Source organism: Dermochelys coriacea, chromosome 2, assembly GCF_009764565.3.
Source record: "Dermochelys coriacea isolate rDerCor1 chromosome 2, rDerCor1.pri.v4, whole genome shotgun sequence".
NCBI lineage: Eukaryota > Metazoa > Chordata > Testudines > Dermochelyidae > Dermochelys > Dermochelys coriacea.
The window spans coordinates 192,461,888-192,489,312 of record NC_050069.1 but is presented as its reverse complement, the minus strand read 5'-3'; the positions used below and the strand labels follow the sequence as shown (position 1 = coordinate 192,489,312).

At 38.9% G+C, this 27,425-nt stretch overlaps 1 protein-coding gene across 9 annotated transcripts in view; it reads left to right on the top strand.

Moving 5' to 3' along the window:
• The window catches only part of ATP2C1 (ATPase secretory pathway Ca2+ transporting 1), a 109,083-nt gene that overhangs the window by 62,615 nt on the left and 19,043 nt on the right, over window positions 1-27,425 (top strand). For all 9 annotated transcript variants that reach the window (XM_038391978.2, XM_038391981.2, XM_043508944.1 and 6 more), the window contains 10 exons: window positions 7,010-7,165; window positions 9,151-9,219; window positions 12,204-12,279; window positions 12,858-12,924; window positions 14,237-14,361; window positions 15,816-15,913; window positions 19,290-19,385; window positions 19,481-19,570; window positions 21,884-21,988; window positions 24,762-24,918. In XM_038391978.2, the coding sequence (XP_038247906.1) occupies window positions 7,010-7,165; window positions 9,151-9,219; window positions 12,204-12,279; window positions 12,858-12,924; window positions 14,237-14,361; window positions 15,816-15,913; window positions 19,290-19,385; window positions 19,481-19,570; window positions 21,884-21,988; window positions 24,762-24,918 (1,039 nt within the window). The remainder of the gene's footprint in view (window positions 1-7,009; window positions 7,166-9,150; window positions 9,220-12,203; window positions 12,280-12,857; window positions 12,925-14,236; window positions 14,362-15,815; window positions 15,914-19,289; window positions 19,386-19,480; window positions 19,571-21,883; window positions 21,989-24,761; window positions 24,919-27,425) is intronic.

Sequence of the window (27,425 nt, the reverse complement as noted above, 5' to 3'; positions counted from 1 at the left end):
GAGATGCACGTACATATAGGTGGTTATTAGTTTTCCTGTAACATTTGTGGGGGAATTGGGAGGACCTGATTCTAAAGACCCTTTCAATTTTTACTCTGATTTACTGACTTAATTTATTAGTCAGTTAAGTACTTTCCCTAAATACATAAAATACAGCAAGTTGTGAAATGATCATTTGGTTTTGCCAGTCTGAATCATCAATTGTTTGTAGCTGATTTTGATTTTTGTTGAATCTTTCCTTATTAATCTTATTGGATATAACTTAAATGTTCCAATTTGTTCATAATTGAGTATTTAAGACATTACAGATGCTTATGTAGTTGTGCCATTCTATTTTATATCTTACATCAGAAATGTAATCTATAAAATTGCCTAGTTTACTAAATATCTGACTTCTAACATGAATATAAGTAGCTGTGTCTAGGTGGTAGCAATAACACTGATCATGTTTATTAATCCTCCAAACATTACAAAAAGTGGGATGTATATTCCTTTTGCTTTCTGTGATCCTTACTTCCCTTAAAGCTGAAAGGTGGCATGTTCTTAATATTGGTGTCATCTCTGATGTTATTACACATATTGAATCTATTTCCCCATGTTAAGTATCCTCACACCCCCTTGTCAGCTGTCTAAATGGGCCATCTTAATTATCGCTACAAACGTTTTTTCTTCTGCTGATAATAGCTCATCTTAATTAATTAGCCTCTTACAGTTTGTATGGCAACTTCCTCGTGTGTGTGTGTGTGTGTGTGTGAGAGAGAGAGAGAGAGAGAGATATTAGTCTTACTATATGTTCCATTCTATGCATCTGAAGAAGTGGGCTGTAGCCCACGAAAGCTTATGCTCTAATAAATTTGTTAGTCTCTAAGGTGCCACAAGTACTCCTGTTCTTTTTATCTCTGATGTTAAGCGTTTTGAGGTTGATGATGTCAGGGCTCTCACATTAATATTTTCAGGACTCTTGTTGAATTAATTGGAAAAGTCTTGGAAGCACTTGCTGTTAATGCAGGTTTTTCTATGCAGTGCCCTGACCAGTTCCCTTTTGAGACTTTTTTTGAAAAGCTAGTATCAAATATAGTTAATCCACAATGCATTTTTCATTGCTCCTGTCTTATATCTGTCATCAGCTTCCTCTCACACAGTCAAGCCATGGCTTCTTTTGCATTCTGTAGTCTCTACCCTAAAACTCTGTTGTGCAGCATCGTATTTTCTACAGAAGTGGCGTAAAAACATTGTTTTTTTTGTTTTTGTTACGCACTTTCCCCGATAACTGGTTTTTGCATTGCTTTTGTTGTCTCACTCATAAAATTTACAGCATGTTGTGGTAACACTATTTGTCACAGCACCTTTTTTGTCCTCAGAGTTGCACCTTCAGTACAATCAGCCATACATAGCAATAGGCCAGATCAGTGCTTACCACCTTGAGTTTCACGATTACTGATGCTCTTATTTTCCAATGGTTTTCTAATGATAGCCATTCTCCTCCATCAACCATTATAACACCTCCCTTTCCAACATGGTTGTGGGGTTGTATATGCATGTCCTCTCCTGATTCATACTTGTCGGGTTCTAAATGTTCCTTCTCAGAAACTTGAAGGCCAATTTAGGTTTTTTCTGGTGGGATAGCTGACGAAGTTAGTATATATCCTGATGTACACTTGACTTGGACTCAAAAAAAACTGTTTTTTATGTTCCTGATGTGGCAGAGTACAATATATACGCTCAGTTTTAGCATAGGTACAAAGGCATGATGGCTGTAAGCTACTATAAGTATTTTCTGTTCCAGCAGTGCTAAGGGGTTGGATGGGAAAGGGGGGGCCTTGTAGGACCAAGTCTACATCTCTCATCTTTTGGTCTTTGTGTATGGAGAACTCAAGGGAGATGCACCAAGAGAAGTTAGAGGAAAACTACTAAATTCAAACTTCTGAATTTCATACACAATTGAAAATTTTTACTTTAGATTCAGTGTTAGAGTTGCATTAAGCATTTCCATTTTAAAGTGTCTGACAAAATTAGAAGCATTTGCAAACTTCTAATTTTGGGCTGAGATTTTGTTCTTGATTTTCATTCTGAAAGCAAAATTTTGGCTATTTCACGCATGAAAAGTTAAGCCCTTTGGTTTTTTTGCAAGTTTTTTTTTTGGAACCATTCTAGTGCTTATGCAATTTGAGGTAGAAATTTGAAAATTGACAAGAACCCCTAGGTAAAATTCTTCAGTGGTTTTGTGAAAATTTGTTCTGATTGGGCTACAGTAAAGGATATTAAAATATAAATTTGCCATGCGCATTGGTTTTTATTATGGCTTTACTAGTTTTCCAATGTTCCGTTGGCATAGAGCATGTGTGCCTAAGAAAACTATAAGGGGGTGAAGGGAGGCTAGGAAATTCCAACGATTTTTCAAAAGAACATAGATTTCAAAGTGAAGACCCAAAGCCAGTGAATGTCAAAGATAAGGTTACCTATGTGAACTTAGTTCTGCCCCCTTTTCTGTATCTTTCCCAGTTTGATCTTCAGTTATGTTATCACAGATATCTTTTTTCCTTATGAGACCCCTGCCTCATTTGTCATGCAGGTTGAACAGTGAATGAAACAAGGTTACGTTGTGAATGATGCAAGAGTCCTGCAGAAAATGACTGTGGGCCAGATTCTCTGCTATGTTCAGAAGTGCTGTACCTGGTAGGGGAGAGCAAAATTGACTTTGGATTGTCTGTGCCCTTGGAATTCTGGGTCACTGAAGGGACCAAAATGGAGAATGTAAGCATCTGTGTGGGCTGCCCTAAGTAATGGCAGTTCCCTACTGCTACATGTGGCCTGCAGCACAAGCTAGAATGGCTGTAGCTGTGTGCAGTGTAGGTTTGGATCTTTCCACCCTATCTGTATCCCTACTTTGAGGCTTTTGAGGTGCTTAGAATCTTCTGTGGAAACTCAGTGCGGTGCTTGTGCCAAAGGTATTGGTCTACAAGGAGCTGTGGGAGATTTTTCAGCTCATTTTCACTGGTGGGGTTGCAAGGTGGAAGCTGCAAGGGGCAGAATCCCTCTGTTTTCTAGATATGCTCTTGTGTGCCAACGGTCTGTCAGATGTCCTAGGGTCTAAAATTGGGCTGAAATATCCACAGGAACCATGATTAGAGGCAGACCATGTAGAAAAGGTTAGATTTATTGCCCTTTGTACAGATCACCCACCAACTAGGTCCTCTAAAAACACTTAAGTTTGTAAGTATGCTATTCATAATGCTTAGGATAAAGTGAGAAATGCACTGTTTTTTACAAAAGAATATAACCATGTTGGTTTGACTGCTTCCAAAAATAATTAGCAGGTGGGTAAACTACATGGTCTGGGTAGTTGAATCCCAGATAGCGTTTGGCTGGGTTTAGGAGATATCTCCTTAAATGGGATCAGCTTTATAACAAGATAAATACAAATCCAAGATATCTGAATTTCTGTTGAATAGGAAGAAATCCTTAACTATTCTCTTCAATTTCCTTAAAAATGAAATGGACAACTTTAACAGCCTGCAGACATTGTCAAAGGTGGTTTGCTCTTTGTTGATTTCTTTGCATGCGCTCATGTAACAAAATGTTAGGATTTGTGAATATTTTTCTTTAGAGGGATTGTAGACTGCTTCTGATCAGATATATTCCATTATGTAGAAGAAAATGGAAACATAACTACAACTGTGTGCACGGTACTGCATTGGTTTTAAGTCATTTATTTTGTCTAGCTTCTGTCCGAAACTCAGTGTTAAATTCTTTATTCTCTATCAAGACAGTCAGGTTTTTTTCTAGCTGCCTTGAACCAATGGAAGTAATTTACTGTTAAGCTTCATAAGCTATTTCTGGAGAAACAAAAGACTGCATTTATTTGCATTGCATGACAATTAAAAAAAAATTAGCTTTGCAAATACTCGGAGTGTAAATAGTTTAAAAGCATATTCTTGAGTTCCAATATTCCTAGCATGACCTTTTTAACAGAGGTTGCAATTGTACATGAGTATGTTGAGGTAAGGGCTTTTTGGGATAAGATCAAATCTGCTTGACTTTAATGATCTCCCTTACATTTATGTGGCTCTCATTGAGAATGAGGCTTATTTTATTAGATGCTTAAGACTTCCACTAAAGGTATGCATATGTCTAAGAGTTTATTCTTAGCCCTTTGTATCTACAGGATTTGACTTGTTTCATTTATAAAAAGGATTGCATTGTTTGTATCTTAGTAGACCTTTTTCTTGTCTTGTGCTTTTTTTAGATTGGTTTGTGATGAGCAGAGAAATGAAGTTAAATCCAATTCCAGCTAGTTTCCTAGATCTATATGGGCCTATTCTTTCACTTCAGTTCTTAATCAATGACAGATGTGTGTTTTTTCTTTAAAAAACACAGTAACTGGTTATTTTACTGTTTAAAACCCTGGGAAAAATCATTTTGTTGATGACACATTAGTGTTCATCTGCACAGCAAAGTAGGCCAATCTAAAAATGTGTGGGATTTGAAGATGCAATGTAAACATGTAGTCGACTTCATAATATCTTAGCATTATTAGAGAAACCTCTGCAAAGATGTGACTGCTTGAAGAGGTTTCTTTGATGCCCTGGGATTTAAAGACCAAATTAAATGAAAAGCCCACAGTGTTAATCTACATTAGCTGAATATGTGGCTTTGCAACTTATTTGTAGGGAAGTGATGCACACAAATGATCTAATATATTAGAAGGGTCCTAGAACAAAATACCTAGTTTCTTGCTTGATCATGTATGTACATACATGCATATAGATAATTGTTATATTTTCCTTTTTATTTATAGATATTCAACTGAAAATGCGTTTGCTCTGACAAAACTCAACAAGTTAAGTCTGAATGAGGAATATAGATTTAGTGAACTGCCTGTTTTTAGGTGACTGGAATTAAGAGTAGGTTTTAGAAAGGTTATATGCCTTAACAGTACTAGTCAGAGCGGGAGGAGGAATAGGACAGTTGAAAAACTAGTTAATTTCAGAATATTTAAACAACTTCTAAATCTTCAGTCTAATCTTCTAGTTGATGACTGTCTTGGACAACTGCAGAAATTGGAGTTAAGCTGTGTTTGTCCTCTAAAGCATTTCAGATATAAGAAAAAAGGAAAAATCTTTACTGAACTAACTCCCACAGCATTTGCTGAAAATCTCATTTTTCTAAAACGTGAAATTTGAAACTGACTTCACCCTTTGTAATCTCTATATACTAATGAGCTATCCATGTATTGTGCTAATCCTCTTCAAAATCAGAATGTAACCCTGATAAATAAAATATTGCATATTACAGTTCAGGCTTCAGACAAAATATCTCTTGGAGTGATTATTTAAATGTTTTAAAGTCTCATTTTTAAAGCTGAACAAGGAGACTAATGCAGTTTGTTTTTTTAATTCCATAGATAGACTTGAGGTACTGTACTGTTTACATAAAGTAGCACTTTCTGTAGCTGTTCAATTCTACATAGATTTTATTGATTATGATTGAAAGATTAATTGCAGTTTTTGATAAGTGTCCCTTTTCCTTTATTGATACAGCACCAACATTTTAAAAATGGGCACTGCCCTGGTAACTATTTTGAGAGAATAGCAGGAAATAGAAGGGATATGGCTGATCACAAAGCGCTTTAGTAAAGGTACTATCCTTTTGTAATGTTAACTACATTTTTATCAAGTGATCTATAGTCATCTTGCTGTCCAGCATTGATAAAGAATACCCAGGACATTAAAAATGGCAACATTTTATTTTTGAACTGGAAATACCTGAAATGCTGTGATCCGCCACAGCGTTAATTGTTTTGAGTGCAATTCAATTGGTCCATCTTTACCTTTGGAAAGACATCCTTTTGACAAGCTTTAGGTGTTTTAGTGATGGATCTTCCCATCTGTCCTTAAACACTGTTCCTTGGGTAGCTGGCTAAAAGTGTAGATTGATTAGGGAACACCATTTATTTGTAATCTATTTAATCAACATCCCTTTACAATGAGTGATTACAATTGGGAGAAGACTAGAACAGAGTAGTCCTTTGTGATTGACTTCTGGCTCATTCAAGAGGCCAAAATAACAATTATAGACCATGGGAAAGACCTTAATGGGAGTTGGATTTGACCCCAAGACCCTTCTAGGTGATATATTTTGATATTAAGATTTCTGTTTTTTGCTTTGCACTACCTTTATTTCTTTACCCCATGTCTTAACCGGTCTTATTTTTCTTAATACTAATTCTTCCTCTTTCTGCCAGCCTCATTCCCGGGCAGTTCTGCTGATTAAGGGAATATAGACTAAAGAAACACATTTTCATCTATGCAATCATATCTTCTGAACAACAAGGCCGCCTTGACTATTGACAGGGAATGGTATTTTTTTTTCCAAGAAATTAAGTAAGTGTGAAGAAGCACTTTAGGGAACGGGATTCTTGTTAGGAGTTGCCAAAGAATGAAGCTAAGAATTGTCTCATAGGTGAGAGTGAATGGATGATGCAGCTGTGCATATGTACTTGCAATCCTAATCCTTTTGGTTGGTGGTTGAATGGATCATAATAGCAGCCCTTCTTTGGGTGGACCAATAGAGATATTAGGGTTTGGGAATCCAGTTGGTAGTGGTTTTAATAAAGACAAGTGAATTGCATCCTCACTTAGAGTCAGTACTGTATCTCTACAGTTTTTTCCAAGTTGTTAGAGTATCCATTTCTTGTTTTTCTTAAGTTTTCCTCTGGTTTAATACCTAAGATCCCAAAGACTTTTTTGCATTTATTGAACTGGAGGGATATATTCTGTACAACAGCTTGTTCATTTAGCTAGTTTTCAACTCACTTCATTGATTATAAGAGCATGCTTAGTTAACGTGTGTAATTTCCTTACACATATGCAATACATTTTATGTTTCTAAGAAGGGAATCTGAGGGAGAATTTTTAACTGTCTCAGCATTCTGAATACTTTGAAAAACTCAATGCTGTGCAGATGGACATGAAGCTTTTTACTTAGTTAATATATTTTGTTCCCAAAGGCTGTGGATCTTTCTGTTGATGAATCTAGTCTGACAGGCGAGACTGCTCCTTGCTCTAAATCGACTGCTCCTCAGCCAGCTGCTACCAATGGAGACCTCACCTCCAGAAGCAATATTGCTTTCATGGGAACACTGGTTAGATGTGGAAAAGCAAAGGTAACATCATGTTGGTAGAGAAGAATGTACTGCATGTCTTAATTATTTCTAAGCTGCCAGATCTACTTTAAAATTCATCCATCTATTGACAATGTAGCTTAATAGCTGTACAATATTTACATTTTTCCTAGACCAATATTTAAAATGCATGACCTTTTTGTAATTAATAGATAAATGTTTAACTACCTGATGTACTATAGCAGAACTTTTTTTGTAGCTTTCTTCAATTACTTGGTTCCAATGACCCATAAGGGGCAGAAAGTACTAAAAGGGGAGTGTGTGTTTTTTGGGGGCGGAGGGGTTGGAAATTGGCCTGTGAACACCACAAGGTCTCCCCCATCTCATGAGCACTGATCCATTCCCTCACATTCCAGAGCCAGATGTCTCTCCCAGCATCATCTCTGAAAAACTCTGGCCAATTGTAACAGGTTTCCCTGTGCTGAATCACTAGTCTCTATGAATATCCTGGTAACCTCATGGTTCACATTCTTCTGGGCCTTATCCCCAGGAGTCAGTTCATCAGCTCTTTGTCAAACCCACTTTCTGACCAGACCATTCTTGTGTCTGGCCACAATTGCTTGATCAACCCAACATTCCTCTGAATTCAACCCCTCCGGTTGACTACAGTGCAGGCCTCAAGATCATTTTTCTCCAAGGTGAATAACCAGGACTTTAGGTGGGTGCTCATTATTCATTAGTGAATGCAGAAAAGGCATGAGCTGATTCTCCCCCCGATGCCTCTCCTGCTGAACCACTGAATGTGTACAGCTTTAGCCTTGAAACTCAGCTGCAAATCACCTGATCACCACCTTGTGGGTCCAGTGCGCTACAGAGAGCTGGCAAATCCAAACATCAACTGTGTTTTGGATGTCCCCCTCCCCTGGGGTGGATGTAAACCTTTAACAATTCAATTTCCAGTATCCTATAGCCTGAACCTTTTGAGCCAAAAGTCTCTGTTGCTGCTGCACTCCTGAAAGAATGTGTACCACAGTTAGCCAGGTGGAGACAAAAATAGGCAAACACTTTCTACATGTCAGGAAGCTGTTTGCTGCAGTTAAGATATCAATCACCCTTGTATAAATAGCGGGCCTGGCTCCTGATTATATATTGCTAGGAAAGTTTTTTAACTGTCCTTTTGAGACGCTGGTATTCATTCATACATTCCCAAAACACCACGAAGACCCCTTTCTTGTTTTGGCCTGTTTTTGAATACCCAAGTGCAGTGACACTGCTCTAGGTGACAGCCATATGTCCAGTAATTCCAATACCTGCTTGGACCTGTCTGCAGCTGCTTGAGGCAGCTCACTTACTCTGAATGCAGCTGGAATGGAACAAAGAGGCTCCCCGTGGCCCAGACTAGAGTTTAAATTAATGAAAGGGGAGAGTGAAGGAACAATTGACTTTCTCCTCTGCTGGCCAATGAATGGCTAAAGTAGTAGTCCCCAAATTGTGAGGCGCACCCCCCCGAGGGGTGCAGAGGAATGTTCAGGGGGTGGTGATTATGGTGGTGCGCCACCCAGCCTTGCTCTGCCCCGACCCCCTGCTGCAGCTGAGGGGGGAGGAGAGGTACAAACAGGTGTAAGAGGGGGCATGAGGTAAAAAGTTTGGGAACCATTGGGGTAGAGCCTCTAGAGGGGGAGCGGCCACCCCTGCATTCCTAGTGAACGCTATCCTCCTTTCTGCTGGGGCTGTCCCAATCGCTGCTGCTCCTATCAACTTTTCTATCCATTGAGGCAGATGGGTGGCATTGTATTCACTGAGATATTACCTGAGAAGTTACTGAATACTTCAGCAGAGCGTACAAAAGGCTTGCAAAATGCTTTGCAAAAATACTTATCCAACTTGTCCAGAGCACTGAGAGCTTTTTAAAAAAAAAAAAAAAAATACAGCCAACTAGTCATTTGATCCATAGACTGTAAACAAATTGTCAAGAGCCATTAACCATTGATATAAAGTCTCAAGTTGGAATGAATTTTATTTTGTAGGGGATAGTGATTGGAACTGGAGAAAACTCAGAGTTTGGGGAGGTTTTTAAGATGATGCAAGCAGAAGAAGTAAGTATTAATACATCAAGCACAATACACTTTTTGTAAATGTAAATACTTCTTTCCACCAAAAATTTTGTTAGAAGAAAAATTGAGAGTGACACCAATAAGAAAAAAGGTTAGTTTCCAAATTTCTGTGCTAAAACATGAATGCAAGCTCCACTCTTATACAAAACAAGTCTGAACTCAGAGCATGAAAGCAGTAATTGAATTCAGATCAGCAAGCTAATCAAAATTGATGTAAAAATGTGCAGATAATTGAAATAAGATTCTGAACGTGTTAAAGATTCATTTCTATGCTAGAACAGTTCTTAGAAAAATATGTGGAAAAGCATTCACTGGGAATTGTTTCTATTTACGTTAAATCGTCCTGATGCTCATCATATAGGATGTAATGATTTCATAACTTGCTGAACAAAGGTTTTCCAGAGAAATGACCAAAAATCATGTCTGATACGGTGATCAGAATTTATTTAATCCTTTTTGGCTAAAGGGTCATTGTCAAGACTGACTGCAGCAAAATGTATACATCTTTAAATTCCTTTTAAAGCACAGTTTTCTTCAGAGAAAAATTACTTTCAAAAGTCAGCTTGCCCAAACAAGGGGCTTCAAAAGAGAAGTGTGTGTGTGTGTGTGTGTGTGTGTGTGTGTGTGTTTAAAATCTGGGCAACTGGCCAGAAATGCAACAGTGCTGCAAGGTTTCTCGGGATTAATGGATTATTGTCCTTGTGCTCTGCTTGCCACTTGGTGTGGGGTTGAGGGGGAGAAGGAGGAAATGCCTTGTATTGAAACAAACAAGATCCTGTATTCACAAAATTTCAGGAAGGAGGATTTCATAAATGGTGTCTTTGCACTTGTATCTCTTTTCTTTTAATTTAGAAAAACAAGCCCCCATACACAGGCTCTGAACACACCCTATCACAAAATTAAATATACATTTCAGTGTAGTGTTACAATTAGGTTTCAGAGTAGCAGCCGTGTTAGTCTGTATTCACAAAAAGAAAAGGAGTACTTGTGATGCATCCGATGAAGTGAGCTGTAGCTCACGAAAGCTTATGCTCTAATAAATTTGTTAGTTTCTAAGGTGCCACAAGTACTCCTTTTCTTTTTGTGTTACAATTAGTTAGCATGTTTCCATATTAATTGGAACACAAAACAATCAACTACAAATGTTAACCCTGTGTCTCCAACCAAAATAAATGTAATTGTTAATGTCTAAGCTCTGTAGGTGGAGGAGGAAGAAGCTTGGCTCAATGCACTTGTATAACATTTTATTGAGTAGTTGGGGTGTATGCTGGAAAAATGTTTTGTGAAACAGAAGAAATTGATATCAGACAAGTCATAAATCATAAACTACATCTTTATTTCTCCTTGATATGGAGTGAGTGAGTGAGTTAGTTAAATTCTATAGTGAATAAATGTTAGATTTTTACCTTGGTCACTTTCTGCACTTTGTTTACCTAAATTCTCTTTGCAGTTTTAATTGGCTATGATATTCGTCACTTCCTTTCTAAACTGTTGTACAATATTGTTGCTGTCCACTATTTTAAGCAATTAAAACTATTGGGTTTCACTTATGTAATTGAAGTGACCCTAGTGCTTTTTCATGTCTCGTTTGTATGGAAATCATACAAAGTTCACTTCATAAGGTGTTCCATGCTCTATTGTCTGTGTCCTTTATGACAGTTTAGTTAAGGCGCCATTGTAATGGTGGTTAATTAATGAAACTGTGAAGTCTGTTAATAAATTCTCTCAAAATAGTTCATTTTCTATGACTACTGAGTAAATGGTACCCAGGAATGAGATACAAGGGTTCTTAAGTTAGTCTGTAATGCATTTATGGGCCCACTTTTTTTTTTTAATCCTCAGAAGTATTTTTGTCCATTTTCTCATTCTTCTTGCAGTCTTTTTATTGCTTTATGTTCAGCCAGATATGGGAGAATGGGGAGGGTCTACAGTAGGGAGCCTTATTTGGTGCTTTACCAAAATAATGTGATAGTTAAGGCAATTCCCTCTTTTCTCTCAGTGGAGACCTGAGGTTTCTTTCTCCTCTTCCTGATAACAGAACATTTCCTAGATGTCAGTTGACACTGCAAAGTTCTCAATTATACCGTGGATATTAGGAAGTCAGAACGCTTATCCTTCTACTTCCTGGGCACCTCAGCTAGACATGATTGCATCCCTGAGTTCCCAGATCTAATATTCTGTTTTAAAATACTTCCCATTGTGTTGGAGTTAGGAATGAGCCAAAGTACTATTCAGTAATCTGAAGTACAAAGTCAACTTGGCTATTCTCTGTGCAGTTGTATCCATAGGATTCTGACCCTTTGCTTTTACTTTAGTTTTTGGAAAGCTTTTCTTAACTACTTAATAGAGCATTCAGTATCTGCTATAAGTATTTTTCATACCATAGTTTAACTTTTGTGTTACTGTGTAGATGACCATCAGAATATCTAATGTAAGTGTCTGCTTTCCTGTCTTATTTTATGGTTTCTAACCAGCTTTCTACAAAAGCTGGTTTTGTATGCAGTTGTCTGTTTTTTGGCATTAGGAATATATATCTTTCTATGGAATGACAAGTTCTGAATCTCCTCCAGATGACCCAGCAAGTCCCCTGGGATATATAGTGGCCTTTCATGACTCTGATACTTGTTTAGACCTTGAAAAAGTCACACTTGTCCCTCTGCTACCTGGAGCCATGGGGTTGTCTATCTGTTTTCAAGAACTACAGGGCTTCAAATCCACTTTGCCAACTTGTAAATACTCAAGATAAATAACTTAGTACATTCAAAGCACTAGGAAGCGGCTAACGAATTATGTTCTTCACTCTAATTATTCTTTGATGTTTGACTTCTACTTCTCATAAGAATGGAATAGAGCACTAGATAATGCAGTAGAACCTTAGTGTCATACTTTGTATTGTAGTATTGCTTACATTTTTGTTTAAACATTAACGATTCAGTTGTCACCCTGAACTCTTACATTTCATCAAGGCTCCAAAGACACCTCTGCAGAAGAGCATGGACCTTTTAGGAAAACAGCTTTCCTTGTATTCCTTTGCTATAATAGGTAAGAACATTTCTGTATCTGCATTTGAGCTTTTTAGGAGCATTCATAATTAATTCCTGCTAGACACTTATGTAACTGTAAATGAAAAATTTTGGGATTTAAAAACACTTTACTTTTCTGCTTGCTTTTAATTTTATTGGTCTGTGCTAATTGGTATGGAACAGCAATTGATTGAAAACTGCTAAGCCAATGTTGTTTTCATACTTGTAGATCTTTTTGATGCATATTCCTGCTCTCTGCTACAGATCTCTTCTCCCACTGTCTTATTTTTCTGATACTTTCCTACTCTAAATCTTCCTTTCCTTTTAGATGGCCATTTGTGCCTCCTTTTTTAGTTCTGAGTCTCAGTGCTAATGCTGCTCAGTGGTTTAGCTGACAAATTTTATTTCACTTTTGATGCTGAAGGGTATCGCCATGCTAACAGACCCGCGTCACACTGGCTAAGGAAACTAAGCTTGGGCTCTAGAACTGCAATATATAGCACAAATGACAAGTTTACATGTGCTTAATGTTTGATCATCCTGAAGCGCTTGCATTGTTTTATATTTAAATACCCCTCTGCTTTGTTCTGTTTGTAGGTATTATTATGCTGGTTGGCTGGTTGCAAGGAAAGCATATCCTTGATATGTTTACTATTGGTGTGAGGTGAGAATTTCATATCAAAGTGAAAAAAACTTCTTCTTTGAACACTAAAGAAAACACCTGAAAATCAGTTGCATATGTATTTTGGTATGTCTGTATAATACATGCTGTGCTTTTAAGCCCCTTACATTTCAAATAAATGTAACAGATATTCTGCTATGACATGAGAATGGTCAGTTACTTCCATTTTAGCATAAAAATGGTATGTATACTGTGCTTGACTTATTTAAATCCATAAATCTATGGCCTAATCTCTAGATGTAGTTGCAAATTAAAACACAAGTAACATCTGTATACATACTGTAATAACCAGAAGTTTAAATTCTGTTTAATATAACCACTAGAACTCAGATTTAAACCCAAAAGAATAAAATTCTGGTGAATGCTTGAGTAAATAAATGTCTTGCTTCGTGTCTGAAGACTGTCTTCCCCCCCCCCCCCAGGGTGGTAGAGGGGGTAAGTTCCCCAGAAAGAGTCCATCTGTGAAGAATGACCCTTATGTTAAGTGTCCCAACGATCTATTCTAGGAAATCTGCCTCACATACTAACTTTGGTAGTGCATAGGAAAAAAGGTGATCTTTTTGGGAAAAGACCCAGACCATATAGAGCTTTATATGTCAAACCAGCACTTTGAATTGCATCTGTGAGAAACTAGGAAGTGTGAAGTACTCTCTGCACCAGCTGAATTTTTTTCAAACATCCATGTAAGATGATCTTAAATATAGTGTGTTGTTGTACCCCAAACTGGAGGTGACGGTGATGGATCATTGGTGCAGCCTGCATTAGAGAGAAAATTTGACATTTTCCTAGAGGGATATATATGGAAAACGGACACATGAAAACTTATGCTCAAATTTGTTAGTCTCTAAGGTGCCACAAGAACTCCTGTTCTATATTTGGAAAAGTTAATGATGTGCTGAATTACCTTTCTTACCTGCTAATTTGATATGATTTATGCACAGTTCAGATTTTATTAGTTAGGGTTTGAGGGTCTTGGATGGGGCGGACACTTCAAAATTGATCTTTCATCCTTATTTTCACACCATTTTGCTTAAGTATCATAACGCATCTGAATTCATGCATCTTAACAGTAAACTCTGAAATCATGGCATATTGGTTTATCTATACAGGGTGCTACATTTTTCCAGACTAAATGATGTGATTAGAGCAAAGTAGCAACTGTTCCCTGTTTTTTCAGGTTTTTTTTTTTTTTGGTCAGTGTACCCATAAAACATTGTCTCTAACTTGATTGATTATGTTTTAGTTAGTACATTGACTTCTAAGGCAGTGTGTTTTGTTTACATTTTTATTGCAGTTTGGCTGTAGCTGCAATCCCTGAAGGACTACCTATTGTGGTAACAGTGACATTGGCCCTTGGTGTGATGAGAATGGTCAAGAAAAGGGCTATTGTAAAAAAGCTACCTATTGTTGAAACTTTAGGTATGACTAAACCAAATAATAAAGAATATTGTGATATTAATGTTAGAGTTAACAGAAAAAAACAGTTTAAAAAGTCTGTTCAACTACTGTTAGCAACAGTTTTACCAAGAACATGGTAATACTTTAAATACAGTAAATTGAAGCTTTTTTTTTACAAAAATTATTGTACTGTGGAATTTACTGCAGGTCCTGTGATGCATTTTCTCCAGGTTCTTGAGCCTAGTATCAAAGCATACAGAATTCATTGGCCTATATGTCATTATCAGGCTGTAGTTTCACAGGTGAAACAGTATGGAAGAAAACTGTTCACCAGTTAAGACACTTATTCTCTTTCCTGTACTTGGTTAAATAATATACTGATACTTTTAAAATTGGCAGGTTGCCATATACTTAGGAATAGTACCATTGAGATATTTGTGAACGCTTCTAAGTTTCAGTACTAGAAAATTGCATGTTGCATCATCAGGAAGTCTAAGTATCACTTTTCAAATATGTATGTTCTTAATGTCATACATGAAGCTATATTTTAGATATTAAAGGAGGATACAGATGCGAGTCCTATCTGGTGGCCTCAGTGCATTGATATAATGGATGTGCAGAGTGCTTCAATGCTGCAAGGTTCTCTTAACCCTTTTAGAGTTCTTGAAATGTCAGAGGCATTGAGAAACATTATCTCAGATGCCGTTACTTTTCTTGCATTGTATGGTTAATAAATCACATGTTCCAAAAATCTCTGCCATCCAATTAAACATTCATATTTAGAATAGTTTAAATAAAAAAAAAAAAAGGACATTAAATCAACTTTGACTTGAAATTTTAAATCCTCAAGTTAGGAAATTCATGGAGAGGCATTATCTTTGCTAGAGTAGTAATAAATATTGCTTGTTGAATGTAAGGAAGAACTTGTGGTTACTATGGAAATAAGAGCTTTAAACTTTTTACTGTTCACATCATTTTCTGACACTTCCTGTTTACTGAACTACAAACAACTATATTAAGGAAGACTAACATTTTGGAAAATTCTAGTTCTTAGCTGCATTCATAACTCTTTGCATAGTTTTGTTGAACTACCTATTGACAATTTTGTGGTGAATCCTTTGAATCAGTTTATAAGTGACTAGAAATTTTTTGCCTCTGTGCTTAAAAAACAAACAAAAACCTGCATTGAATTTTATAAAATCCAAAAAATGGAATTGTATCCTAGGTAATTAGTGTTACTTTTTGGCATATGAGAGTTTTGAAGGAGATAGTAAGAAATTAAAGCATAAGTGAAAACTGTAACTGGCTAGATATTTTAAAACTTCCCTCTAATGAAGTTCTGTAACATGAACATCTTATCTCTAGTTCCAAAGCACTTTGAAATAAATTTGTCTTCAGTGAGGTTTGTTTGCTCATAAACTACTCGCGTTTCAAAGAAGACTTCCTGTTTAATTTAATTGTTTTTTTTTTTTCAGGTTGCTGTAATGTGATTTGTTCAGATAAAACTGGAACTCTGACCAAGAATGAAATGACTGTTACTCATATTTTTACTTCAGATGGACTGCATGCTGAGGTATGTGGTAGGAATATATTTTTAAACTCTTCTTTTCTCTAGTGACTTTTAGTGCAGATGAAAGGTGCCAACTGAAATATGTTAATTACAGCAATCAGTCCTGGGGGAGGGGGAAACCCAGACATCAGCCCCTGCCTCCCTCCTTGGGCTCTCTGCACAGCAATCTATATCACACACCCACACCCACACCCACACCCACACCCACACCCACACCCACACCCACACCCACACCCACACACACCCACCCACCTGCTTCTGTGTTCAACAGCACGAGCATTCCACATTAATGGTTTGCTTTGTGTCGTGGAGCAGATCAGCACAACATGCAAAGGCTGTCAGTAAGGGTGCTTTGAAAGGGCAGGGGGTGTGTGTCTCCAGGGCAGCTGGGCTCAAAACAATGAGCAGAGCGGTCATTTGAGGCATTATGTGACTGCTTTCTGTGCTGTAATTGGCCTCCAGAGCTATCAAGTGTCAACTGGCAATAGAGTGCAGGAGCCTCTACACAAATAGCCTTACAACTCTTGTCGAGGTGGTGTGTGGATTTTTTTTTTTTAAGCGCTATAACAGCGGAGTTTCTGCACTCAAAGTGGCATGGCAGAGTGTACATGTCTGCAGTTTGAGCACAAAAGGTTGCTTTACTGCACAGAAACTTGCCAGTGTAGACAAGCCCTAAGTGGTGATGTGTGATAAGGCAGTGAACAAATGATAAAGGTGAAATCTTGGACTTACTGAAGGCAATGGGAGTTTTTCTATCGACTTCACTGGGGCCAGGATTTTGTCCTGTAAGTTTAGTTGCTACCAAAAGGCCATATTCTCCAGTTGAACTCTACGAAGTGCCTATTGGCAAAGTGGAAATTCCACTTGATTGTGAATCATTGGAGACTAACTTTTCCCTTCAGCCAACTGATTACAGTTAAAAATGAAATTCTTCCCTCTCCGCTAAAGATATAGGGTATGCTTTAGCCAAGTAATCAGCGTTCTGATTGTTACTTGTCAGGCTTATGTTAAGCCCGAATATTGGAAAAAGCGTGCAGTGCCTAATACCTACTGAGTCACTTGTGGTGATCCGATAATGAAACACAAGCAAGCTCAGTGGTGTCTCTCCTTGCATGTTTCTGAACCATATACCTTAGTTTAAGAAATGTTTTTACAAAACATTTCTATAACTCACATAATCACTTCTGTGGGTTTTTTGCTGTTGATGTGGATATCTTTGTAAAACGACAGTTTAAACAAAGTTATCATAACATATGTTAAACTGAAATGGACTTGTTGCATGGAGTCAGGATATAGGAATGACGTTCTGATGCATAACTATAAATCAGAGCAACTCTGAAAATAAAAATATTTTTTGGGGAAAATGTAGTTGAAATCAAACTCATTCATAATTTTCCATGGAAAATTTACTTTTTTTTAAAAAATCCATTCCCCCCCCCCCCCCCCAGCCACAAGTCTTAAATATTTCAGGTTTGGGCTTCTTTGAAGAACCAAAATTTGTCTCCTTTCTATGGTACTTTCCACAGACTTTTAGTCAAAACCCTGGTTTTCTGTCAAAACAGCTTTGGGAAACCTTTTTGACCAACCCTACTGTATAAATTTTCCAGTCCTGCAGTTCTCTGCATGAATAGTTATTTGTCAATAACTGTAGGGTTTTTCCAGTCAGGTACTCAGATCAACTTACTCTGGTTGGCTCCTGAATTCAGAATTTTCAGCAGTTTACTATCTGTAACAATGGCTGCTGAAGTGTCACTTCCCTTCAGATGAAGCAGAAAACTCTGCTACTCTTTTCTTTTATGCCAGTTCTATAAAGAATAGGAAGAACTGAAAACTTAAACCAGTCTCAATTTCTTTGACTACTTTCAGGTCTGATTTTGCTCCCATTGCCATCAATGGGCATCATTTCTTTGGCTTCAGTAGAAGTAGGATGGTTTATCTGTTACCTACATCCTTTCTTCTCTCCTTCTTTTGACAACCACAGTCTTGTGTTTACATGGGGAGAAACATATAGTGCCTCTTTTGCTTATGCTGTATTTCAAAACTCAATCAGAAAAGTATATTGCAGTTATTCTGGGGAGAAGAAGAAAATAAAGACCGAGAGATGAGGGAATGAAAGTGGCAAAAATTAATTTTCAAAACAATGTACTGGTCAGAAGTTTGACAACTTGCTTAGTTTCTTGTCTTTTTTAAAATTTTTTTAATTTAATATATCAGTGTGGAAACTTGGAGGGGCTCTATATATCTCTCTAATTACTATACCCAGAGTTAAGGTTCAGTAACTTCAGTGTGAGCAGTCATGCCCCAAAGGAGGGGAAATGAGTGAAAAGGCTTCTGAATTTTAGTTTTAAACTCTACCTGTCTGTTTTTAAATGGGATTTAAACTAAAACTGCCACAATTGTTCAGATCAGTGGTTCATCTAATTAGATATCCTGTTTCTGATAGTGACCAGTACCAGATGCTTCCATGGAAGGAACTTTAATCCTAAACCTGAACACATAAACCAAATACCCACACTACTAACCTAAGGGATTATTGTAGGACCCCTGATTGGGGCCTCTGGGTGCGACTGCAATACAGATATTTAACAAATATAAATAAGTCTTCAGTCTAATCTCTCCCAGGCCTCATCTGCTTTGCTGTTCTTCAGGCAACCCACTTCCTCTAGCTATACTTCTGGCTCTCATTGCTTGACCCCCTGCAGTGGGTATGCATTGTAATCCACTTAACTGCCCTTGGGGGATGGTGAACGAGAGCAAGGCTATCTTTACACTAGAGATCTTACAGTGGCGCAGTTGTATTGCTGTAAGGTCTTCCGTGTAGCCGCTTTATGCTGACAGAAGAGAGCTCTCCCATTGGCATAATTTAAAACACCCCAATGAGCAGCGGTAACTATATCTGCAGGAGAGAATCTCCTTCTGACATAACACTGTCCACACTGGAGCTTCTGTCAGTATAACTTGTGTCACAAAAGTGCTAATGTAGACATAGTCTAAGAGATAGTGGCTAGTGGGTCCTGAGGGGCAGGGAAACCAATATCCTAAGCTTTTGCTTACCACTGATAAGCAGTAAGAATACAGCAGTTGAATACTGAATTAATTCTGAATTTGAATTACAGATTTGGAAGCTGTGGTCTGATAGTCTATAGAAATATTAAATTGTTCACAGATTGAGTTAAATACTCTTTAACCTAAACCCTCTGCAGTAGAAGCTGATTAGGACAGTTGTATGCACACACTTTTCACTTGATATAATTGTTCCATTTTTAAATTACTCATAGTCCATTATCTGTATGGAGGATTCTGGATTTATTGAATGAATTAGTTATCTTGCCTTTCAGGCTTCATTTTATGCTGTATTTGGCTGTTTTATATCTTACAGGTTACTGGAGTAGGCTATAACAGGTTTGGAGAAGTCATGCTGGATGGTGATGTTATTCATGGGTATAACAACCCCTCTGTTAGCAGAATTGTTGAGGTAAGATCTCAACACAGTAAGCAATCTATTTTTGTTGAATTAGTACAGGAATTGTATATTGCCTTGACCTCTGTTTTGTTTGTGTCTTTTTTTAGGCAGGCTGTGTGTGCAATGATGCCATAATTAGAAACAGCACTCTAATGGGAAGACCAACAGAAGGGGCCTTAATTGCACTTGCTATGAAGGTGTGCACCAAATTCATGGTGGTTCTTCTCATGTCAGAAACATTAAGTTTGTAGGAATGAGTGTTTAACTATAGCACTAATACTTAGTATGTCTTCACTGAAAAAACCTCATCTCCATATAAAGAATTTTTTATTAAAAATTTGTGGGAATCCTAACAATTTAGATAATGAATAGGAGATTAACATGAGTTTACTTCAGTTCCATTTTCTAGTTTGGATCTGATTTTTAAGTTTATGGTTCAGAAATGAAATCTAACTTTTATCGAGAATAAAGTAATTGATAACTTGTCTATTTTTACTTTGAATTTTTGACCATTTACAGTTTAAAGTTGTCATTTAGTTTGGTGCTAGTCCATTTATCAAGTAATCAGCATCCGTTTTGAAGCTGGAGAGGATTAGAAAAGATAAAACAGTGGCACATGAGCAATTGCTCATTTACTGGCACTTTAATGCTGCAACTCTGAAAGGTGCTATTTAAGTGTTGGATACAGGGAATTTCAGTTGAGTAATTTTTGGTTAAACAAGATTTCCTCTATATGCTGTGCCAATGAACTACCAAGACTACTTGGGCAGGTGACAGTGAACCCAGGTACCTAATCTTCCTATGACTGTGCGTAGCTTTGTACCTATATTGTGTAATGCAGTGATGGTCAGTCTTTTTCCCCCCATCAGGGACTTGGAATCCACACATAGCTTCTTGCAGAGACCCATCTAAAACCCCACTCTCTTGTTATACAATCAATCCCGTAATCCTTGTGGAGTCACAGGAACCCATGAAAACTGGTGGGTGGACTCCAGCCACTTCTTGCCATCCCTGCAGTGCACTGCGCTACGAGCAGGGGGAAAGGTGCCATTGTAAGATGTGAACCAACTAGATTATAGAGAGTAGTGGGTTCAGCAGGCAGGTGACATTGCATTATTTTTAATCAGCATATTTCCCCCAGAGTTGATTGGGGTTGGGAATGGAGTTAGAGTTGCAATCAGGGTTGCAGACAAATTGAGTTTTCTCCCAAGTTTCATTCTGCCGAGTCCTGGCAGCCACAAATTTTCAGATGAACTTTTTACTGTAGTGGAGATTTTGTCGTGATGCACCTTAAGGTTGCTTCCTTCAATTTGAAAACCACTGATCTTCGGTCTACTGAGGAGATATGAATCCTTCTATTTGAACCTCTGCTGTGGTCTTGCTTTATAATTTTGGACAAGTCACTTAATGCAGTGGTTCTCAAACTGATTTGATTGGGCCCCCATTCTGTGTGTCTGTAGTCATTCATGCCATCCCTGGCCCCAAGTACATATGCCAGCTCTGAAGGCAGGGTGGAGAGTAGTGGCTGCTGGAGGGGTGCCCAGCTCTGAAGGCAGTGCTGCAGCAGCACAGAAGTAAGGTTGGGAATGTGAAAAGTGATATTTATCAATATCACTCTTCACAGCAGATTTAGTGCTACCTTGCAACCTTCTGTACTACTTCTGCCAGCTGGAGCCCCACTGGCTTCAGGTGTGGGGGAAGGAAAACCTGAGCCCAGGGCTACCTCCTTTTGAGGCATGTGTGGGGGAGGAGAGCCCGAGCCTGGGTGGTGGGGCTCCAGCTATCTCCTTTATTCCCTCTTCCCAGGTGCACGACCCTTCTGCGTGAGCCCCAGCCACCTGGAGCTGACAGCCAGAGCACTTTTGTTTAAAAAACAAACAACCCCCCTCCTCCTCCCCCCCCCACACACACGGTTCTGGTCTCCCATGACACAACTCCATGCCTCCCTTGGGAGCCTGCCCCATAGTTTGAGAACCGCTGACTTAACATGTCTGCCTCTGTTTCCCAGAAATGCAATAGAGGTAACATTTGCTTATCTCAGGGGTATGCAGGCTTGAGTCATTGTAAAGTGCTTTTTAAAACTGGAGAAGGGGCTATAGAATACTAAAGTATCCGTGCTCTAGAAGTTGGATATGTTTTAATGAGCAGTGTGCCACAGCAAGATTTGTGTTTGCACCTAGGTATGACTATGAAACACTGAGGTCTTTGGATGAAAAGCAGAATATTGTATAAGAACAAAGTAGATGTGATTTGAAAATGTAAAAAATATGCTGTTGGTGACTGACATTGAAACATAAAAAGGTGTGGGTTTGCTGATTGGTGTTTATCAAAGCTTATATCTAAACTGGATTAGTGTGACTTGCTTTTAGTTTTAATAGGGAAATAAAAACTGAATGGGTTTATAAATAACTAAGAATGCAAATGAGCCATTTGAACTTGTGACTTGAAAGGCTAGTAGCCTGGCTAAATGAATAAAAATAATTTTGATATTACTGTTACATTTTACACAGATGGGTCTAGATGGACTCCAGCAGGACTACATTAGAAAAGCGGAGTATCCCTTCAGCTCAGAGCAAAAATGGATGGCTGTTAAATGTGTGCACAGGACACAACAGGTAGGCTTTTCCATGGCTATTTCCTCACCCAGTGATGTTAAGTAACTTCCTGAGCACAGGGAATGATTAACTTCAGAAGTTGTGTACAGGAAGGGAGTAGCAAGCCAGCAGCAGTGTGACACCTGCGAGTGTGAAGGAGAAAGTTTGGTAATGAAACTAGTTTAGTTTAATTTTCTGTCTCTGAAGTGGTGGCTGAAAACTGCAGGGAGTTTGTGGAAGTATACAGTGAAATTAAACATTTTAAAATCCTAAATTTGAGCTCCTCCATAGAAATCTCATGAGATTCTGTTTGTTCTGATGTTTTCTTGGCAATGTAGTTACACAGCAAGAAGGAATATACCAGTTTAACAGAAAAAGGAATTTTATTATGTGAAATAACTTTCTCCATAAAATATCTATTTATTTTTCCCCCATTATTCCAAATGAAATGGCTATCTGTATGTTTACCTCCTCTTCCCTCCCCGCCGCACTCCCCATCCCCTCCCCCCCCCCCCCCCCCAAAAGTGTGAGGTGGAATATTTTGGTGTAAGTGAAAGTAAGAATCGCTGTTAAGTCTGACCAGCATGAAGTAGCCATAGGCTCCTAAACAGTATGTGCCATGAAAGGCAATGGATCCTGGATTTATGGAATATCTCCCTAGTGCTGGATTTATGGAATATCTCCCTAGTGCTTACGGCAAAAAAGTTAGCTTGCTGTTGAAGGTTCAGAATAGCACCAGAAACTCTCTAGTTCTGGAGATGGAAGGTTCTAATTCGTGGCCTTCCCACTTTCCATGCTGCACTGCTTCAAATTCTCAGGGCATTAATTCATCAACTTTAGGATAGAGTCTGCAGAAGAATTAAGGAGAGCATAGCAGCCTAGATTTGATTTTTAAAAATTACCGTGGGAGCAAGGAGGATGACAGGATTCCCTAGCATATACTGCAGGTAATCTCTTCCCCTGCCGTCAGTGTTTTGGTGTTCTTAAGTTTGAACCTTTTCACTACTCCCCCTGCTGATCTCTGAAACAAAGTTCAATTGGGGAAAATTACAATACAAACAACTTGACTACCTACAATAACTTAAAAAATTCTGGCTTCACTAAAACCTGAAAAAATTGAACTCTATTTATTTGTATAATGTATAGAGGATTTTAACAGATATTTCTTTGACTGGATAGCTGGCCTTCTAATTTAAGGCATTGGATGTGGGCTCAGGAGATCTGAGGCTACCTCTACACTGCAAATGGGGTTTGTATAATTTGCAGTTTGTATGGATGTACCTTTGCTAGCTTTAATCTAGGGAGGACACAGTGGCATGAACTGTGTGAGCCTGCCTGACTCCCTGGGTAGGCCATACTGAAGCCCATGACACCATGTTCTCCTTGCTATGTTTAGCAAACTAGCTAGATTTAAAGCTAGCACGGGTACATGCACCTCTGCTGCAAATTATACTCAGTTGCAGTGTAGAATATATTCTATGTTCCGTTCCACTCGCCACAGGCTTCTTTCTGTGCTGCAGTTTCCCATCTGTTTGTCATTAGTGCCATTCAAAATGTTTTTATGGAAACCAGGTCTCTCACCTGATTTTATTCTTTGAGATTACAAATTTGATAAAAGTAACTGCATAAGTCTAATATATTTAGACTTTGTACTACACAACTTGCTGATGGAAAAAATTAGGACTACACAATATTATGAGAGTACACATGAAATGGATCAAGAATGGACATCTCAAAAAGTAGTCCTCAATGGGAATCATTCGTGAACGGGGATGTTTCTGGTTGGAGTTACACAGACCTTGTAACTAGGCTTGATGCTATTGAACATTTTAATCAGTGATCTGGAAGTAAATATAAAATCACCGCTGATAAAATTTGCAGATGCAAAGTTATAAATCCATGAATGAGGAATGCAGACCATATTTACAGAATAAGGGATTGTATTCTGGAAAGCAGTAACTGTGAGAAAGACTTGTGGATCATAGTGGACATACAACTGAACATGAGTGGTACTGTGGCAAAAAGGACTAATGCAATCCTTGGATGTATAAATGGGAGTAGCGAGTAGAAGTAAGGAGATGATTTCATCTGTATATGTGGCATTGGTGAGACTCATTGTGTATAGTTCTTGTCCACAATTTAAAAAGGATGTTGAAAAATTGGAGAGGGTGCAGAAATGAGCCACAAAACATGATTTGGGAGCTGGAGAACATACCATTCAGTGAGAGACTCAGATTCTATGAATTTGTAAACTGAGGTTTCCTTTTCACCCTTTTTCTTGTCTATTTAGGACAGGTCTACTCTACAGACCTATATCAGAATAACTGTTCAGGATGTGTGAAATCCGTATCCCATAGCGACATAATTATACTGACCTAACCCCCGGTGTAGATAGCGCTATGTTGACAGAGCTTCTCCTACCAACATAGCTATGATCTCTCGGCAAGGTAGATCAACTACACCGAGGGAGAAACTCTTCATTAAAGTGCTACCAATGCAGCTGCACTGCTGTTAAGCTGCCCATGCAGACAAGCCCTACTGCGCTGTACATGGAGATAAGCCCTACTGCACATTAACTTTTCAGGACATGAACTGTTTAATGTGTGTATCCACAATGCCTAATAAAATGCCCTAACTTCAGGAGGGCTTTCTAGATGCTATGGTAAGACTACTAATTTATATAATATGTACTTAGATTTTAGCTTTAAATGAATTAGTTAGCTCTTACATTTCAGAATGTATGATATAGATTAGAGGACTCTAGTTATTCATGTGTGAATATTTTTTTCCTTAGGACAAGCCAGAGATTTGCTTTATGAAGGGTGCTTATGAACAAGTGATTAGATACTGTACAACATATAACAGCAAGGGGCAGACTCTGCCTCTCACCCAACAACAGAGAGAACAGTATCAGCAAGAGAAGATATCTATGGGTTCTGCAGGACTTAGGGGTAAGGCCGCTCTAGCATATCATCTCTACAGGTTAATAAACCCTTTAAATGTGTTACTTGACTCACTTCTTCATAGTAAGAAAAAAACCCACACAATTTGAGACCTTTAAAACTCTAAACTCAACCTTTTCTGGTTTTGTTGTGTTCACCAATTTCTTCAAATTAGGACTAGGTGTGAAACTTGTATTTTAGTTTAAGGGTTAAGTAATAACATGACTGATCATGGATGTTGACCTATTGTACCTCAGGTTTCAGTTTCTTCTCATGTGTCTGACCACCCAAGAGATAAGACTCATTACCACTTAACTATCAGTCATCTCTTTCTGCAGGAATTGGTTTATGGGTTTTTTGGATAATCCCAGGTTATCCACTGTTTTCTTCTTTTTTTGTTTCATCTCATTTGAGTTAGAGAGACCCTTATTTGAGTCAGAGGTGCATGTACTGTCTGGGTGAGGCACATATCTCTAAGTGCAGTATGTGTAAATCCTTCCTACCCAGAACTAGAGTAGAGCCTGAGAGCTCTGACTGAAAGTTCCTGATGGAAGAGGCTACGAGGCCCTGCACGGACCTGGGAGACCCTCCCCAACCCCTGTACATCAGCCTCAGTTGACCAACAGCGCCCTTCCAAGTATGAACCTCAGAGTGGAGCCCTTAACATTGAAGCCTAAGGAGTTGTTACATAGTGTCCCCCATGAGAGTAAAACACTTGCATAAACATAAGGACAGCCCCTGCAAGCAGACTGTCCAAAAGAAATGCGTTTCCTTCCCAAGCTGGTCCAGGTTGGGTGAGATGATGATGTGTACAAAACTGGCTCTGCTGAAGACCCCCAGGCTGAAGGGTAAGACCCGGAAGAAAAGGGATGTTGGTTCCGATGGAGACTGCGGGGGAGAGTGGGGAGAGGCTCTCATCAGTCCCATCCATGAGTGCAGGTCTGTACTGTTCATCGGTGCTGCCTCGCTTATCCATTAATCATCCATCTGTGTCATCAGAACTGGTCCATCAGAAGTCTTTCCTAGAACTCTCGTACTGTGGGCTGTACAGAGACCTTAGTAATGCTGGAGGATATCTTCCTCCCCTACCTGCAGTTTCCACTCTGTTCAGGCCATACCCTCCTGAAAGACATCCTTACTCCAGAGGAGGAAATGGTACCGTTGTCTCAAAGAGGCCCATCTCCATCCACTGAGCTGGAGTGCCTCAGTATCGATGGTACCACTGTTACAAATGGAACCATCCTCTGAATTGGAGGAGTCAGAGGAGATAGCTGCACCAGTATCTCCATGAAGGCAAAGGAGTCCTGGCAGACAGGTGAGTTCTTACTATTTCTCCAGCTATGACCCAATCAGGGACAACTGGTATTGATTCCTGTGGGGGCCACTGTGACCAATAGATCCTTACTTCTGGCCTTATTGGGGTCCTCAGGACCCCATGGTAGCCACCCGGACCCCTTTCAGGATTTGTATCATTCCTCCCCTTCTTGTCCATTGGTGTATGAGGAGGAAGAACCAGAACCAGTTCTGCTAGTACCCCTGCTTCCAATAGGAGCCTCCCCATTATCCCTGGATGCTGCCATCACTCCTCCACTGCCTTCTTTGCTGCATGACCACAGCAACATCAATAATAGTTGCAGAGGGTCATTGTTGATTTACAAATCCCAGTACAGGAGGTCCAGGACCCTCACCATCGACTTCTCAGCATTTTGGCTATCCCAATCAATGAGGCCATATCTGAACTGGCCAGAGCAGTTCAGAAAACACCAGCATCTTGAGCCCCTACACCCTGCCTACAGCAAGAGCTTGGCCACACTACCAAAAATCTACTTCGGCAGATAAAGGGTCAAAGAGACTGGATCTCCTGGGTGGGAAAGCTTTCTCCTCTGCAGGCCTCCAGTTTTTGTATTGCTAATTGCCAAGCCTTATTAGCAACATATGATTTTAACACCAGGCTTGTGGACTTTAAAGACAAGTTACCCATGGAAGACTGAACCCACTTCCAGTCCCCTCTGGAGGAGGGAAGGTTGGTATCAAAGGTGGCTCCCCAGGCTGTGGGAGATGCTGCAGATACAGCATCCAGATCTTGAGCCAGAGGACTGTTCACGTGAAGGCTTCAATCGTTGGACTTCCCTAGAGAGGTCCAAAATGCTATCCAAGACCTCCCGTTTGAGTCCAACCTTCTTAATGAAAAGACAGACTAGCCTCTACATTCTGTAAAGGACCCAAAGATCCACCCTGCAGTCCCTGGAGAGTTGCATCTGTAATTGACAGCATTGACTATGGAGCTTTTTTTTAAAAAAATTTGGCAACACGTTGGCTATCCTCCAATCATCTGGTACAAAAGCTGATTTAAATGGTAAGTTATATACCACAGTTAGTAGTTCTGCAATTTCACATTTGAGTTCCTTCAGAATTCTTATGTGAATACCGTCTGAGGTGGTGGTAGAGGAGGTTTTGGAAGAAATTGATAAATTAAACAGTAATAGGTCAATCTGAGACAGTTCCTCAGATTTCTC